Source organism: Pan paniscus, chromosome 1, assembly GCF_029289425.2.
Source record: "Pan paniscus chromosome 1, NHGRI_mPanPan1-v2.0_pri, whole genome shotgun sequence".
NCBI lineage: Eukaryota > Metazoa > Chordata > Mammalia > Primates > Hominidae > Pan > Pan paniscus.
This window is the reverse complement of record NC_073249.2, coordinates 221,945,346-221,962,357: the sequence shown is the minus strand read 5'-3', so window position 1 is coordinate 221,962,357 and position 17,012 is coordinate 221,945,346. Positions and strand designations below refer to the sequence as shown.

Below are 17,012 nucleotides of genomic sequence, written 5' to 3'. Positions count from 1 at the left end.
CCGGGAGAGGCCAGGGTCTGCAGCCCAGCGCCTGAAGCCTTCTCCTCCTCCCCTCCTCCCATTCTTCCCGCCCCTCCGCCCCTCCCTCCCAAGCCCTCATGCCATCACCACTCCTCATAGAGCACAGGCTGTCACCCACAGATTGACAGCCTCAGCTGGCCCCATGCAGGCGGAAAGCCTCCTGCTTCTTGATGGGGGCCCTGGAGAGGACGTCTCCTGAGGATCGTGCCTGTCTTTTCTAGAAAGCACCTGACCACACACACAATGGGCACAAGGCCTCCGGGGCTGCCTGGCATAGTGTCCTTCCGTGCCTCTGGGACACATCCATGACTAGGCACCCCTGTGTCTGGAGGAAAGTAGGTACCAGGAGGAGACCCAAACCAATTGCAGCCAAAACGGATGCTTGGAGCTTGCCCAGTCCGGGCAGGGCTGCTCCACAGCCTGCACCTGCCTAAACTGTCCCCACACCCCAGGTCCCTGAGCAGCTTTTAGGGGGCCCAGGATGGGTCTTAGGGTCCGTCCCATGAGACAAAAAGAGGAGTGTCTGTAGAGAAAGGCCCCGCAATAACGTGTGGGGCTGAGCAAGGGGGAACCTGGGGCCATGCACACCTATACTCCCTGTGGTTTCTCGGGCAGCCAGGGCCCTCAGTGTCCCCAGTGAGCCCTCTGTGGACAGGTTGGCTCCCCCTCCAGGTGGTCCTGGTTATAAATAGGCCACCAGCAGTGGGAGGCTGGCACAGGGCAGCTGTAATCAAGGGTGGTGTTTCTAAGTGTCTCGCCTGTGACTCGGTGAAACGGTAGAAATGCAACACTTAATTACATGGCCACCGAGAGCCATGCCGCTTAGAAACACCACAGTTAAGATTGCACACACGGCCATGGAGAGCCATGCCTCTGTCTGGGCCTGGCTCCCCTCTGCCAGCCCAGCTGACCCACTGCCTGGACCAGTGCCTCTGCCCGGCCTCAGCTGGCTCTAGGGCAGGTGGGAGATGGCCTCTGATGGCCGCCCCGGGGCCCTGGCTTATTTCGTGCTGTGCTGGGTTCTGCTGCAAAGTGCCCGGTGCCCCTGGGAGGCGGTTTTCAGGTGCCTGGTTTGCCCAAAGCCACACGGATGAGTGGCTGAGCCAGGACTGAACTAGGGAGTCTGATGCGGGGCCCACCTTCAAGTGAAGGGTGTGGGTGCTTTGGGGAACTGGTCCCCTCAGTGAGCCCCTGGGCTCAGGCACTGCTGTGGCCAGCCCTGGGCCTTCTGCTAGCTGGGAAGGGTGGCCTCCTCATTGCTCTGAACCCAGGGCACCATTCTGGCATGGGTCATGGGTGGAGCTGGGGGCCGAGGCTGGCTGAAGCCAGCCCCGGGGGGCCAAGGGGCATGGTGGCGTGGCAGAAGCTTCATGTGGCTGAGCTTGTCCCTCCCACCTCCAGCCCCTTCCCAGACAGGAAATAACCCCGTCAGCCATGACTGGGGCCCGGGACAGATTCCCAAGCTCTTGGCTGGTGTTTCTGCACATCTGGAGCTGAGCCCTCGCTCTCCAGGGGCCAGAGGGAGCCTTGTGCGAGGCCGCAGCTGTTGACGGGCCAGTCTTCTCCAGGCGGCAGGACAGATGTTGGGGCTTCAGGGACAGACTGAGTTGGGAACATTCTCCCAGATGCCACTTCTGGGTGTGCTTGATTGGAAGGCCTCCTTTTCAGCCATGGATGCAGGTGGGGTCCTGGCCCCTGTAGTGGTCTTGGCTGGGCCAGATGCACAGATCAACCCTGCTACACCGATACCCTCACCACACACGTGCTCACAGATATGCAGACAGACGCACACGCACATGCACAGATATGTCAGTGACACATATGCCCACAGCTTCACGCCAACCGCACTGACACATATTCGTGCTGTCCCTCAGACCCCTGCCCTATAAGCCATCCCAGCAGCCTCCTGCCTGAGTGGCTGGGGGAGTTTCCACGTCAGGCACAGAGTCCTGGCGCCAGCTGGGGGACTCCTTCAGACAGGATTTTGGGGTGTCTAGGCAGTTTCTAGCAAGAGGCTGGGTCAGGGTGGGGCTCCCACATGCTGAGCCAGGCCACATTTGGCTCTTCCCACACCATCACCTCGCTGAGTCTTTCCCAGCAGCCCCACCCTGTTCATAGGAAAGCCACACAGGCTCAGAGCCGGCATCCTCTGCAAGCCAGACAGGGGGGTTGTGGGGTGCTGGCACTCCCACCAGGCAGTGTGGCCCTGAGCCCACATCCTCCCAGCATCAGGGCTGCCTATGAGGTCCAGGGAGCCAGGGTGTCTGGGGCCAGGACACCAAACCAGGGACCCACGGGAAATGGGCATTCATAGCCAGCAAGTCACCAGCCGGACACCAATCGGTGTGGCTGTGCCTGAGGTTCTAGGGTACACGCAGGTGCTGGTGCTGGGAGGGCTGAGACTGTCCACGGGAGCCCCAACATCCTACACCCCCTGGGAAAGCAGCCCCCCCAAGACAAATGACCACCCAGGACACGTGGGTCCAGCCAAGCAGCAGCTTTATTAGTGGTGCTGGGTTCTTCCCATACCCTACAGCGTGCTCGGAAGCATTCCCGAGGGTTTCTGCCCAACGCCTCCCGGCGCTCGGGACAACACTGTGTAGCATTGATACTGGAATGATATAAATAAAGCTTTGGTGTGTAGGTTTGCAGGAGTACAGGTTAACACTGTGATACGAAAACTTCAGACAACACCAGCTCTCAATGTGAATTGGGTTTTTGGCCAAGGGGGGAACTTCTAAGTGACTGGACACTGGGCCCGTTGCCATGGCTACTCGAGGCACCAGTGGCAGGAGGAGGGAGTCTAGGGCTGAGGCTCCGCGTGGCCCTGTCGCTTCGCCTTCATCTGCAGGTACCGCCCTTTGCCTTCCTCAAAGCGCTTCTTCTCATCCTCGGTCTCGGGCTGTGGACCACATACAGAGACAGGCAGGTTAGGGTCACTGCAGAACCAGTGCCATGGCCTTGTGACCTGGCCTGGGGCCCTGCCCCCCACCCGTGGGATCTGCCCCACCCCTGGTGCATGCTGAGTACCACGCCTCGGCCCCGCTGGCCTCCTGGGACTGCCGGGTAGCAGGCATGGGGCTCATGTCCCACCTCGCTGATGGGCCCGTTGACTGGGCTGAGTATGTTCAGCCAAGATGCTTTGAGGGGCCGCAGGAGCCACAGGTGGCACAGCTCCATAGAGGGGACACTAAGGGCATGGCGGGTCAGAAGCAGTCAGTGAAGTGCTGAGCCCTGTGACACCCTCTCACCACCTTTCACAGCAGGTGACCTCCAAGCCCAGGGCCTGTTTGCTACTGGACTTCGGTGGAAAATGCACTTGATAATGAAACATGGGAGCTGAACGGAAGTGGAAAGGAAGAGGGACCCTGCATTCGCTGCACTCCCAGGAAAGCTGCACACAGTCACCGCCCCGCAGAGAAGTGGGGAAAGCCAGCTGCACACAGTCACCGCCCCGGAGAGAAGTGGGGAAAGCCAGCTGCACACGGTCACCGCCCCGGAGAGAAGTGGGGAAAGCCAGCTGCACACGGTCACCGCCCCGGAGAGAAGTGGGGAAAGCCAGCTGCACACGGTCACCGCCCCGGAGAGAAATGGGGAAAGCCAGCTGCACACAGCCATTGCCCCAGCGAGAAGTGGGGAAAGCCAGCTGCACACGGTCACCGCCCCGGAGAGAAGTGGGGAAAGCCAGCTGCACACGGTCACCGCCCCGGAGAGAAGTGGGGAAAGCCAGCTGCACACGGTCACCGCCCCGGAGAGAAGTGGGGAAAGCCAGCTGCACACGGTCACCGCCCCGGAGAGAAGTGGGGAAAGCCAGCTGCACACGGTCACCGCCCCGGAGAGAAGTGGGGAAAGCCAGCTGCACATGGCCACTGCCCCGGAGAGAAGTGGGGAAAGCCAGCTGCACACGGTCACTGCCCCGGAGAGAAGTGGGGAAAGCCAGCTGCACACGGCCATTGCCCCAGCGAGAAGTGGGGAAAGCCAGCTGCACACGGCCATTGCCCCAGCGAGAAGTGGGGAAAGCCAGCTGCACACGGTCACTGCCCCAGAGAGAAGTGGGGAAAGCCAGCTGCACACGGTCACCGCCCCAGAGAGAAGTGGGCAGATGCTGTGCTGCCTATGGCCTTGAGAAGGCCCCGCCCCGTACTAGGAGCAATAGGCCTGCTTTGTTGGGAGGCAGCCCTGTCACCACGCTCTGGACCATACACTCAGGAGGCGGCACCTTGGACCCCAGGGACCCCATATCATTGGTCTGGGGGCAGAGCCAACTGAACAGGTGGGATTTGGCCCAAGACGGGGTTCTGCCCAGGACGGTCCTGGTTCATGCCTGTTGACGGGCTGCGATTATGAACGGCACCCCCTTTCACTCTAAGTCTTGTGGCCCCTGGGCAGGTGCCACCCCTGGAGTATTAGGTGGTCACTTCTGAGGTCCCATCTGTCCCAATGCCATGTTCTGACTGGCCCCACCCTGGCTGGGAATTCAGGTTTAATGAGCTGTGCTAATTCCTCTGGGACATTTCATCGCAACATTTTGAGGGTGTCTGAAAGCCAAAGAGATGGGGCAGTTGCCCTTCATTTCATCCACAATGACACCAAACTGTACAGCTATTTTTGGGCCTAAGTGTTTTATAGACAAATGGTATATTGGCAAGAGAGAGCGCAGTCAGCCAGAGGATGTAATGTCAAGTTATACCAAATGCCTCCTCCCCTCAGCTCTCTCCAGAATCGGTCTCTAAATGTCACCAGGTGTAAACTGTCAAAACCTCGCCGGCCTGGAGCCAATGGAATCTTCGGGTATTTAAAGGAATAGGTGGCGCTCCTTGCAGCGGTCCTGGTCCCCCTTTGAAGAGTCTTCGGTGTACACAGGAAAACTGCTTTTCCAAGACACTTTATTGAAGAAGTCCCTCCCACTGCTACGGTTTGATCTCTGGCTGACTTTTAAAAATAAAATTTGAGGCTATGCAATTTGACCTGAAACAGTCCAGGGAAAATGAAATGTTCTTTCTCAGTTCCAGCAGCACTTCTCAGTGGGCAAGACCCCTGAGCTTCCTGGGCTTGGAGGGCACAGAGCGCAGCCCCTGCAGATGACAAGCTCCCCTGAAGACATACATGGCTACATCCTGCTGGGCACAGCAGAAGACCTCTGTGCACACTGAGGCAGAATGTGCTAGATCAGGGCTTCTTGAACTTTTAAGTGCATCTGAGTCATCTGCCAGTCTTGTAAATGCAGATTCTGATCCAGTGGGTCTGGGAGCTGAGACTCACTTCTAACAGGATCCCAGGTGACACAACGCTGTGGCCTGCGGACCACACCTGTGTAGCAGGGCCCTGCCCTCTTTCCATCTGCCGCTGCCCCAAATGGGGCACATCTGAAGTGGCCAAGAATGCAAGGTCAAAGCCACCAGGATGGGATATAGGGGCCTTGTCCTCCCCTTCCCCTGTGGAATTGCTTGGTGATGTGGAGGAAAGCTGCAGCTTCTTGTCCGCCTGCAGCGGCAAGGCTGAGGCTCAGCAGAGGAGCGGCCGCCCACAGCCTGGCTTCCTGCCTACCTTGAAGACCCTGTAGCAGGCAGAGCAAGAGCTGTAGGGTGGGCGTGGGGTCCCAGAGCTGGGCGACGAGGCAACAGGGCCTGGTGGGGTTGGTACTGGGTTCTGCTGGCTTTGGAGTGGCTGTGGCAGCCCTGGGAGACATCGGGGTTGGGAGCAGGAGAGCTGGGGATGGGCAGGCTGGATCGCACTCAGGCGCCTCCCAGTCTGAAAGCCTGGCCCCTCGGCTCGGGTCCTCCCTCTAGCTGGTGGAGTATTTGCCCTCCACAGAGAGGAAAGATGGCAAGGAGCTTGGAAAGAAAAAGAATCCTTGAAAGCAGGAGAGAGTGAGCCTGACCCAGGAAAGGCAGCTGGAGTGAGAAGGGACACAGCTGAAGCCCCCACCCAGCCCACAGGAGCCAGGTCCGGCCTGAGGAGAGGCAACTTCCTGGGAACGTGCGGATGTGGGAGACTGGCGAGAAACTTGGTCCCCAAGTGCCTGAGTCCCCAGCCACATGCTCTCAGGTACCAGAGGACCAGGAGGGGCCAAGAGAGGTGGCAAATGGCTCTGCGGAGCCAATGCCACCAGCTTAGGAGCTGTTACCATGGGTGTCCTGGGGGGCTGGTGGGAATGGCCCGTCCAAGGCCAGGGCCCTGGAGAGGGGCTGAGGAAGGGCTGCTAGGTCAGGAGATGCCTGCCTGCCTGCCTGTCTGTGTCTGCAGATCCTCTGGGCTCCCTCCCCAACTCCACTGGGAGATGAAGCCTCTCTGATGGTCTGTGCCAGGCAGGTTTGGGGATCTGTGCACTAAATGGCCTCTTACAATAAACAATGCACACTGGGATGAAGGTTCTGAAACGTCTCAAATCTGTTTAACTTTCGCCTTTCTCAAACTGAGCTGGCCAGGGATCCCTTTCATAAGGAACCAAGCTCTGCCCCGCCTCGGGGATGGGCTGCTTCGGGCAGAGGCTTGCCCACCTTGGGACCCGACCATGCTGTGCGCCCTTCCTGGGATGGTCTCTTCATTCCGCCTGGAAACCAGCCCAGCATCTTCAACCCTGGAGCCGGGTGTGAATCCTGATTCACCACTGACTCACATCGACTCCTCTTTTGTAAAATGGGCCAATGTCCACCTCACAGCAGAGTTGTGGGGACCAAATTTCTCCCTGCAGCCCATGTTCAACGAGGCATTAAAAACAACACAGTGAAAGAAGCCGGTCACAGGGTCTGCCTATCACCCATTTACACGAGATGTCCAGGAGAGACATATACACAGAGGCAGAAAGTGGATTTGCGGTTGCCTGGGGCTGGGGGACCAGTGGTGGCTAAGGGGTGGTGCTTCTTTTTGGTGAGATAAAAGGTTTTGAAATAGACTGTGGCGGGGGATGTCCACCTCTGTGAATAGAAGAAAACCTGCTGAATCGTATCCTGGAAGTGGGTGAACAGAACGGCATGTAATTACATCTCAGTAAAGCTGTTAAAAGAGAAAACCTCCACAGGTGAGAGCTCTCTGTGGTGGGGGAGTAGTCAGGGCTGTCAACGCATAAGACTGGCCCTGAGCTAATAATTACACAGGAATTCTTTCTTCTCTTTACTTTTGCGTATATTTGACCTTTTCTAAAATTAAAAAGCTAGAAAAGCAGAAAACTAACTAGACCTAGATCTAGGAAAACCAGCCCCTCCTTTCTTCCCTAGGCACCAATGATCTCCAGGCCCCAAAGAGACGGGGACTTGGCTTTACAAGCGGTGGGCTGCGGGCAGAGCTGAGGGAGCCGTCTGGGCTGTGCACAGGCGCGATTTTCCCCAGTCCCCGCCAAGAGGCGCTAAGAGCTAACTCAGGACCATGCTCCTTCTGGTCCAGTTCATAGGTGTGTGATGGGCCCCAGGCCCCACGCATGCGGCACGGCCCAAACGGCAGGGAGATCTCCGCCCAAGAGCGAGAAAACCTCCAGGGCTTCATACAGCCCGGTCCTCACCTCTGCCAGCCACACGCAGCAGTGGAGTGGAGCCCTCGAGTCCCCTAACGATCTGGCCTCCATGACCACCTGGGAGTGGAATAGGAGTAACTTTCCACAGCTCTCGGCATCTTTACCAGAGATGTGACCACAGCCCTCCAGCCGCCGAGGGCATGGGAGGACCACCCAACTCTGGGTCTGCAGAAGGCACTGCAGACGAGAGCCCTCCCACCCCTTTGCCCCCACATGGGCTGTGCACGTGGGGCAGGGACTACAGCGATAAGGGGATATTCCCTGCACAACCCATGCTTAGGGCACGGCAGGCTGTGCACATCAGGGTCTTCCCAACAACCCCACCAAGCAGCACAGAAATGATTGTCCACTTTTACCAGTGAGGAAGTGAAGCACAGACAGGCTGAGTAACTTGCCCAAAGTGACACAGCGGGTAAGGGGAGAGCCTCCATTTAAACCTGGGCATGGGGGCTGCCCTCCAGGTCGTCCTATGCCGAGGGGCTTTTAGGGGTGGGACTCGTCCATGGGAAGTGAGGAAGGCGATGGACCTGCAGCGTGTCCATGATGAACCAGGGTCAGGGGCTTCCCTGCCTCCCCTCACCTCACCCCGGCCCTCGGCACAGCCTAGGAGCACTTGCTGAGCTTGGCCTCCCCCAGGCGGGGGCCCTGCCCTGCCCTCAGCCATATTATCCCAAACCACTGCAGCTGCTCCCACCCCAGCGGCCACCAGGCCACCGAGCATTCCCAATGCCACAGGCCGAGGGCTGTGACTGCTTCTCTCGAGGACAGTTAATACGCAGCCTGAGGCGGGCACGAGCCCAGATGCAGGTCATTCTCAGGGTCGGCTCCAGGCTGAGGGAGAATCCGGTGCCCAGCAACGGGCCCCAAGGCGGCTCTGATGTGGCCCTGCTCTTTAATATTTGCAGCAAACTCATCAGCCAGGCTCTGCCCTCAGACGAAGCAAATGCTGTCTGATGATGGATGGATGTGTGGGAGCCTGAGAGCCTGTGAGGGCCCCACTGCTCTTCCCGTCTCCCGGGATGGTGGTATCTGCTGGATGTTCCAGGCTCTGAGACAGAGTCCAGACCAGCCCAGGAGCCTCAACGTCACTGCGTGGAGTGCCCGCCCATAAGCGCTGCCCTCCCAAGGTGCGGGCGGCCTTCCTCCCTGAGTGCCCAGGGGCGTCCTTCCAGGGTGAAAGTTTATGAAGATGGCAGTCAAGGGCAGGGATGTCCCAGGTGCCTGAGGACCCAGGCTCACCACCCAGGGGGAGGTGGAACAAAGGGCCGCAGGGCGGTGTCTGTGCCATGGTAGGTTACTGGCTCACTGCTGGTGGGCAGCCAGCCTCCCCAGGCCATGGCTCTGCTAAATAGTTCTCCTACCCAAGTGACAAAGGGGCCACCTTGTCCCGCTGGGTGAGAAGCTGACAGAGCAAGACAGATGTCTCCAGCACAAGGCCCCACCCACGGCCCGGCTGCTGCCTCCTCGCAGCCATCTCCCTCCACCCAGCAAAGTAAATAAATGCATACGCTGTTGGCTGTTGCTGTTTTTAATGGAGGGTTGGGGGTGGGTGGAGGACGAGAGAACGCTCTGCGGGAAGACAGATGTCTCTCTCAAGTCCCCGAGGCTGCTGGTGGGGGAAGGACTGGAGCCTCTGGGGCACTGGCCAGTGGTGCCAGCTGCCGGGCACCCACTTGTGGCCTCAGGCAGGCTCCTCCGAGCCTCTGGGGCTCCCCAAGAATATGCCAGAAAGAAAGGATGAGGTGGCAAAGGGCAGCTCAGGGCACATGACCCCCATGTATCCCGGGCACCTGCCTGATGGAAGGGATGGGGCAGCATGGCCAGGAGCAGGACTCTGAGTCCCACGGGCCCAGCTGTGTGGCCCAGGGCCAGGTTTGTTCACCTGGAAACAGGAACTCAACAAAGTGACATGGCAAAGTGCTTCCTGTGGTGCCGGTGCACGTGAGCTCCTACATGTGTGTGCACATGTGTCTGCGGTCCCTGGTGCATGTGTGTGTGTCTGTGTGGTGGTCCCGCTGTCCTCAGAAATACCTGAGGCCAAGTGCAGCCTGGGAACTGCTCCAAGGACTGTCCTGCTGGTGTGTGGCCGCCCCAAAGGAGGGCCAGATGGCCCGGGGTCACCTTAACGCAGCGGGCCCTTTAGGGTGTCACGCCCACCCACGGGGACGCAGGGGTGGGGAGGGTCCCAGGGTAGCAGGTTGACAGTACGCTCCCTCCCTGGTGCTCAGGGAGCACCGCCTGGCACTCAGCACCAAGCCCCTGGCTCCCCTGCAGCCTGGTGGCTGCCTGGGCCTGGGGTCTGCATCTTTTTCCTCCCTCCACTTAGTGCTTCCTGCCGACTGCTGTCTTCTGGGCTCTCTTCCACTGGAGGGGAAGCCTGTGGCTTTCAGAGCCGAGTGCTGCAAACCAAATGTTTTCCACTTTGCATTTTCTGTGCTTGGAGAACACACATTTGGAACATGGTATGGAGGACGAGTGACTAAGTTCCACCCTCGGTAAAATCAATAGCTTGTCCTATTTGTAATTAATGAATGGTGTAAAAAGGGTTTCCAGTGGTGATATAACAACTTCCTGTAAGCCTGAGGGACACAGACCTTCTTAATTAGGAAGCCACGTAGCATGCCCTCTCCCTGTTATAACAGGAGACAAGAGGGGTCTTGGGATAATCACAAAAGCAATGAAAACATCTCATTATTGAGGACACTCAGCACGGCCGGGCGAGGGGCCTTGTGCATGGAGAAGCCAGCAATGATGGGCTTAGCACCAGGACCACCAGCCTCACAAGCACCTGTGCCCCCAGGGTCTTGCTCCACCTGAGGACCTTGCCTTAGCGGAGCCTGTCCGCCATCCGCTGTGGCCTCTCCCAGCAGCTGCAGGCCTGGGTTAATTACCTCCTCCTCCACACCCACCCAGGACTGCACCAGCCTCCAGCAGAAAGCAGCCGGAAGTCTCAAATAATGAGATCATTGTGGAGAGTCATAAACACCCTCACCAGGGGCTCCCCTCACCCAGCAGCACCGGCTCAGACTCCGAAAGAACTGCCCCCAAGTGGGGCCAAGAAAGGAGGCGTAAAGGCCAACGGGAGGCTGCTGGCGGAGGCAGGGAGATCGTCACCACAAAGGGGAGAAGAGGCATTGGGACTTGGGCCTGGGTGGTGGCCTCTCAGGAGCCCCTCCTGCAGGCACGGAGTGCCGTGGTCCCGGCACGCTCGGCTCACAGCTCTTGTGCCGGAGTGTGGACATGGCGGTCCCCACCCTACAACACCAATAATGATCATAGCTGTCACCTGCTGAGTGCCCACTGTGGGCTAGGCCTGGGCCAGAAGCCGCGTGCTCATGGCACACCTCTGCTCTGCGTGTGCCCACTCTGTGCTATGCCCTGTGGAGCCCTTCCTGTCCTGCTGGAGGCCAGCACCGTGCCTGGACATAGCAGGGGCACAGGAGGTGTTTGCTGGATGGATGGATGAATGAATGAATGAATGAATGATCAAACAAATGAAGATCAAAAAGCCTTAATTCTAAATAGGGATGGTCTTTATGTTAACAATTCAAAACCAGTACTTCTGCTCAATGAACACTGGCATCATCTGTCCCCAATCAATTCCAGGGGGCTCAGACCATGGAGGGTCTGAACAGGAGCCTGCAACAGTGACAAAGATGAGATGAGACTGTCCAGCACACCTAGGCTTGGCCATCTCCCTGGAGATGGGCCAGCTCTGTGGCCATGCTGGGGACTTGCTTCTGATCCTGCACACACAGGTGGGGAGGCCTCTGCATCCTTTCTACCACCGTGTGGGGCACAGGGCCTGTTTCTTCCTGCACCTTTGCTCGCAGGGCTCAAGATGTGTGTCTGGCCGCAAAGGGCCTTTGCCAGGACACTCCACACCCCTTGCTGAGAGTGCCGAGCCAAGTGGGCGGCCTGCAGCCCCAGGATACTCCAGGCATGAACTCGCCCTGCTGAAAAACTCCAAGTCCCATGGCCAGGACCTCACGTGGGCCCAACAACCTTTCCAGGCCTCCCTGACAGGCCTCTCGCTCACCTTCCGCAGCGCCCTGGGTCTAGCCGGGATGCTCCCTCGGTTCACTGAACCCTCTGGAAATCCCACCCACGGGCCTCTCCTGGTACAGCCCCCCTCCTGGCAGTGCTCACTCTGTCCGTGTCACAAATCTGACAGCAGTGGGGACAGAGAGGCCCCAAGGCTCCATCCCACACTCTGTTGTATGCCCCCCAGGCCTGGCTCTGAGCAGAGCCTTCTGTAAACCTCCAGGGGGAGAACATGAGCAGCTCACTGTGCCCAGGTGGGTTTTTAACCCCCCGCAGCCGGTTAGGCCACAGTGGCATCAGAAGAGCTACCTACCAGTGCCGCTCAGAAGGGCCAGTGTGTGGCTGTCTGGACACAGTGGATCTTTCAGAGATATATGCAGAGCAGAAACATGAAAGGTGGCTGGAGAAAGAGTCTGGGCTCAGGCAGAGGGAAGGCGAGAGCCAGGCTGGAGGGGAGGGCTACATGCTCTCATCTGCGCCAACCTCCTTCTCAGCACCCATGCTCGGGTTCTAGGCACATGGGACTCACTGGCCACCGGATGTTCCTAAGCGCTAACCAATGAGGTGACAGGGGCAGCTTCAGGATGCAGGTGTTTTCCCATCACAAGACTGACTCCCGCTAAATGCAGGCAAAAGGAACAGAGAGCACGACACTGGATTCTGAGCCTCATGAATATTCCAGTCCATGACTCACGCCCGTGGGCTGGCAGCAAGGTGGGGGCGGGAGGGGGGCAGGGCTTCCCTCACTAATGGCCAAACGCGGCAGGCGGCTCACCAAGCCCTTCCAGGAACACACCGTCAACCTTCTGCACTCCAGTAACAGCGGAATTTCCTAAATTAGTCAACAATTAAAAAATTATTCCAAAAGTCCAATCTTGGCCAAACAAACAAAGGAAGCCAGTGTAAGAGCCCGCACACGGGCGCGGCGGTGCCCATCCCAGGGCGAGTGCAGAGGCTGCACACGGCCACCACACAGTGCTTCCGCCCACTCTTTTGCTAGTGAAATTCTCTGGGAGTAGGTGCGGCCCCTCCCTGCCGGCAGGAGCCTGTGGCAACAGGGTGTCTAGGATGTCGAGGCAGCAGAGACCCTAGGGCCCTGCCCCGTGACAAAGGCCCCACGTGGGGACCTCTCTCTCTGTCCTACATCCTGGGACCAGACCTCTCTTCTTGTCCTGGCCCGGCCTGGACACGGTCAGGAATGGCCACCTCTGCTCCTGAGGCTTCTTCGAGAGGAACGGGGCCCATGCGAGGACCCCAGGCCCTTCTGCACACTGTGCCTGGGGGTCAGGCAGGTCCTGGGGGTGGGGAGCAGCAGCCACCATCATGGAAAGCTTGCCCCATGCTTCCTCCTAAGTGCAAAGGGGCGAGGGACCTTCCAATTACAGCATCACTGAGAAGGCACGGAGAGGGAACTTGGGGCAACAGCCTGGCGACGGCTCAAGACAGCCACAGCCAAGAGGCATCTCCAGCCTGCTCTGTCTACAGCCCCCACATCAGTGCGTCACAAAGCTGTGGCCCTCAGCACTGCATGGCAGACAACTTCCAGAAGGCTGCAGAGGGCCTTTCAGCTGACTTCAGCCCTGGGGCCCATCCCGCTCCTCCAGCTGAACAGCAGGTCAAACAGTGCCCTCCTTCCGGACGCTCCAGCCCATGCCACGCTGTCCTCTCGGCTGGCGCGGGGCTTACCCGGCCCCTGCACTCATGCAGGTGAATCAGCTGAGGCCAGGAGAAGGAGGTCATAGGGCAGCAGCAGAAGCGAGGTGGGCACCATGTTCCAGAGCCTTCTGAAAGTTGTGTGGGTCTGTGCTGAGGCCACGCCTCACATAAGGCCCCAGCAGAGGCAAAAGAATCAAACTGGAGCGGAAAACTTTCCACTAAAATGTGCCCCAACCCCCACACTCCACAGTGGCCTGCGGAGGTTCAGTCACCTGCCCAGCACTGGTCCTGAGATCATCTGGGGCTGAAGCAAAGGCCCTGGGCTGAGCGCGGTGTGGGTGGGCGGCGCAGTGCAGGTGGGCAGCGCGTTGGGACTCCCAGAGTTTAGGTTCTTGCACAGAAGGGTTCTCAGGCAGGGCTCCTCCCAGGACCCCACAGTAGGGCCTGGCTGGGAGAAAGCACAGTGGCATCGATGACAGCAGTGAGCGGCCCCCTTTCCCAGTCAGTGAAGTCACAGATGGGCCTGCTGGCCGTGCGACCCCTGGCGAGTGACTCCCTGCCTGGTGCCCGCCTCCTGTCTGGGGATGGGAAGCATCTGTGAGCAGACACACAAGCTCGCAGAGGGGTTGGCGTTCCCTGAAGGCTCCGGCTTCAATGACCTGTACCCAGGCACCACCCAAGAGGAAGCCTCCCCTGCCCCTCCAGTCCCTTGCCCACCCAGGAGACAGGCAGCAGCCTCCCCATCCAGCTGCCCTGGCTTCCTAACCGGAAAACAACCCTGCTGAGAATGGCCCCCGGCCTGGTAGGGCTCCCTCAACCTGAAGGAGCCCAAGGGTCTCAGGGCCTCTTCTAGGTTGGGGCACGTCAGAGTGGACAAAGCTCCACAGGGTGCGTTTTCCCTGAGTTCTTGGAACTCCCCTGGCTATGCATGAGGCAGCTCTGAAAGGCAAGGTAAAGACGGCCACAGCTAGGCCAGGCGCGATAGCTCACGCCTGTAATCCCAGCACTTTGGGAGGCCGAGGCAGGTGGATCACGAGACCAGCCTGGCCAACATGGTGAAACCCCATTTCTACTAAAAATACAAAAATTAATAAGGAATGGTGGCATGCGCCTGTAATCCCAGCTACTCAGGAGGCTGAGGCAGGAGAATCGTTTGAACCCGGGAGGCAGCGGTTGCAGTGAGCCGAGATCGAGCCACTGCACTCCAGGTTGGGCGACAGAGTGAGGCTCCGTCTCAAAAAAAAAAAAAAAAAAAAAAAAAAAAGATGGCCGCACCTGCCTTCGTTACTGCCTCCCACTTCCATCCAGAAAACATTTCGGTGGCTAAAGACTGAAGCTTGGAGTCCTGGGCTGGCCACCTCGGGAGATGTGTGTTCATGAGCACCAGAGAGACCCTCTGGGATGGGCTCCCTCCAGTTTGGAAGCCTGCTTTGCAAAGACCCTGCCCTGCATAACGTGGCTGCACAGTTGGAGCCTCGGCTAATCTGGGGACACATCCCCTCCCCAGTGTGCCCAGGCAGCAGTGGGGTCACGGCGCTCACTCAGCCCTGACAGCCATGGAACAGGCTACAGGCTTCTCCTTGGTCAGGGGCCTGGGCGAGCCCCTCACCCCGCCCTGTCTACACCTCCTCCTCAGGCCCAGGCTGGGACCCACAAGTTCTCAGCCCCAACTCCCTGGGCCTGTGGAGGCTACAATGCCCACACGCCTGCAAGAATCAGAGGCAAGTACAGCCCCCACCTGAGGTGCCAGGGATGTCCTCTGCTTCAGCAGACATACGGCTCTGACCCTCCTGCAGGCTGAAAAGCCTTCCCACATCTGTCTGCTGCCGCCTGCGTCCTGCTGTCCCTCCCCACAAGCCACTTCTCCAGCCCCCTTCGGCCCAAGGTCAGAGGGCACTGCCAGGGGGAGGCCTGCCTCTACGCGCTGAGTTCGCCTCTTCTAATACGAGACCGGGAAGTGCTGGCAGCTGCCCGGAGCAGGTGCAGCAGCCCCCAGCATAAAATATTCATGGAGATGCAACTCCAAGCAGAGAGGCTGCATCCGTGTCAGCCAGGCCCTGGGGAAGGGAGCTAAAAATAGACAGGAGGCTGAAGAAAGCTGACGTGGGGATGAGGGAGGCGACTGGGAGTAGGAGGAGGGGCCGCCAGGGCACTTCTGGAGGGACGGAACGCACATGCAGGTTCACCACACGGAGCACACACGTGCTCCCAGCCCAGAACTCGTGCTCATGTGGGCAGTCCCCAAGTGGGAGCTGAAAATCCCTCTCCGGGCAGCCTGCCCCGCCAGTGGCTATTTCTATCAACATCAACATTGACATCCATGGGCCCAGGACACCTCAGTGAAGAATCAAAGACCATCTTTAATGAGTGAGAAATAACAGCGTGGATCAACATGACGCGGCCACACCCAGGGGATGTGCTGCCATTCCCTCCATTCAAGCTGGCGCCCTTCCCTGCCCCTCTGCAGCCCCTTCCCCCAGGGCTGGCCCTCCTCCTGCACTCTGACCCCCCCCCAGGGTATGAAGTTCTGGAAGGGGCGGCCCCAGGACTGCTCCCCAGCTGGCTCTGGGAAGGTCACAGGCCCGGCCCCAAAAGCCTCCGTGACCGCAGGCTGCTATCCACACGAGGGTGGACCCCCTCGGGTTGGACTCTATAGGGAGTGGGGAACATGAGGCACAGAGGTCCCCTCCCTGAGAGCCCACGGATCGCTGGCCCCTCGTGGTCACTGCACTGGTCTCCCTGAACCAGCTGAGTGCTGGGGTAGGTGCAGTGGTCCTGACCCCACAACCAGTGTGCACAACCCAGCTGGGGGCAGCCGGGAGAGGGAACCATCATTGGTGGGCAAACACCAACCACGCCTGCAGCCGCTGCCAACCTGGGAGGATCTCCCCCACTATCAGCTTTGAGGGGCTGCTATTGGGAGACGCCCCAGGGCACCCCTATCAACCTGTACTGAAGCCTGTTCAAAGCACAGGTCACCCAGATCCTCCTCTACTTTACGCCCATATGCGTGAGCCCCATAGACTCCCACCAGCCCTCTCTCCCCAGCCCTGCCCCGTCCTAGCCGGATGGCCTCGGGTGTGTCACTGTCCCCAAACTCCCCCGTTACAGACAGTGGCTCTGCGCCTTTGGCCCTCGCCGTTCCCTTCACCTGAACGGTCCCCACAAGACAGCTCCTGCCCTTCCTCCCTGACTCCAGGCCTCTGCTGAAGCTTTCCTTGGGAAGGAACATATTTAAAATTGTACCTGTCCCCCTGGCACACTCCGATCCCCTCATTCCCTGCTGTCTTCTTCGTGACCCTGGACACCATTCAACTTGCTCTATCTTCATTGTTTGTTTACTCCTCCCTCTGAGAGGGTGTGAGGCCCCAGGGAGAGCAGGTGAACAGCAGCAGATGACGAAGGCCCCCCATCTTCACCCACCCCACGTGGTGGGCACTGTGTCCATCACCACCGTACAGATGAGGAAACCGAGGCACATAGAAAGTGTGTGCCTAAGGCCACACAGCTAGTAAGTTTAGAGCTCTGGCTGACCCGGGCAGCCAGGCGCCCGCTCCTGGATATGTGAGCCTGACAGTCCACGCAGCGTCTGCAGTGGGGGGGGTTGGGAGGGGGTCTGGGGTGGCGGAGGCGACGCTTCTCTAGAGTGGTCGTGGGTGCCCTTCTAAGGAGAAAACGTCTGAGAAGTGCTGTAGCTCCAGGAGGCTCTGGGGAGGGTGGTCCAGATCGGAGCAGCAGGTGCACAGGCGCCGGGCGGGAGTGAGCTTGCTGCACCCACACC

At 59.1% G+C, this 17,012-nt stretch overlaps 1 protein-coding gene across 3 annotated transcripts in view; it reads right to left on the bottom strand.

Annotated features, from left to right (window-relative positions):
• Positions 1–2,503: 2,503 nt before the first annotated feature.
• Positions 2,504–17,012, bottom strand: part of ACOT7 (acyl-CoA thioesterase 7) — a 125,734-nt gene continuing 111,225 nt past the window's right edge. For all 3 annotated transcript variants that reach the window (XM_034954197.4, XM_003822153.6, XM_003822154.5), the window contains exon 9: positions 2,504–2,923. In XM_034954197.4, the coding sequence (XP_034810088.1) occupies positions 2,825–2,923 (99 nt within the window). In that variant the 3' untranslated portion in view covers positions 2,504–2,824. The remainder of the gene's footprint in view (positions 2,924–17,012) is intronic.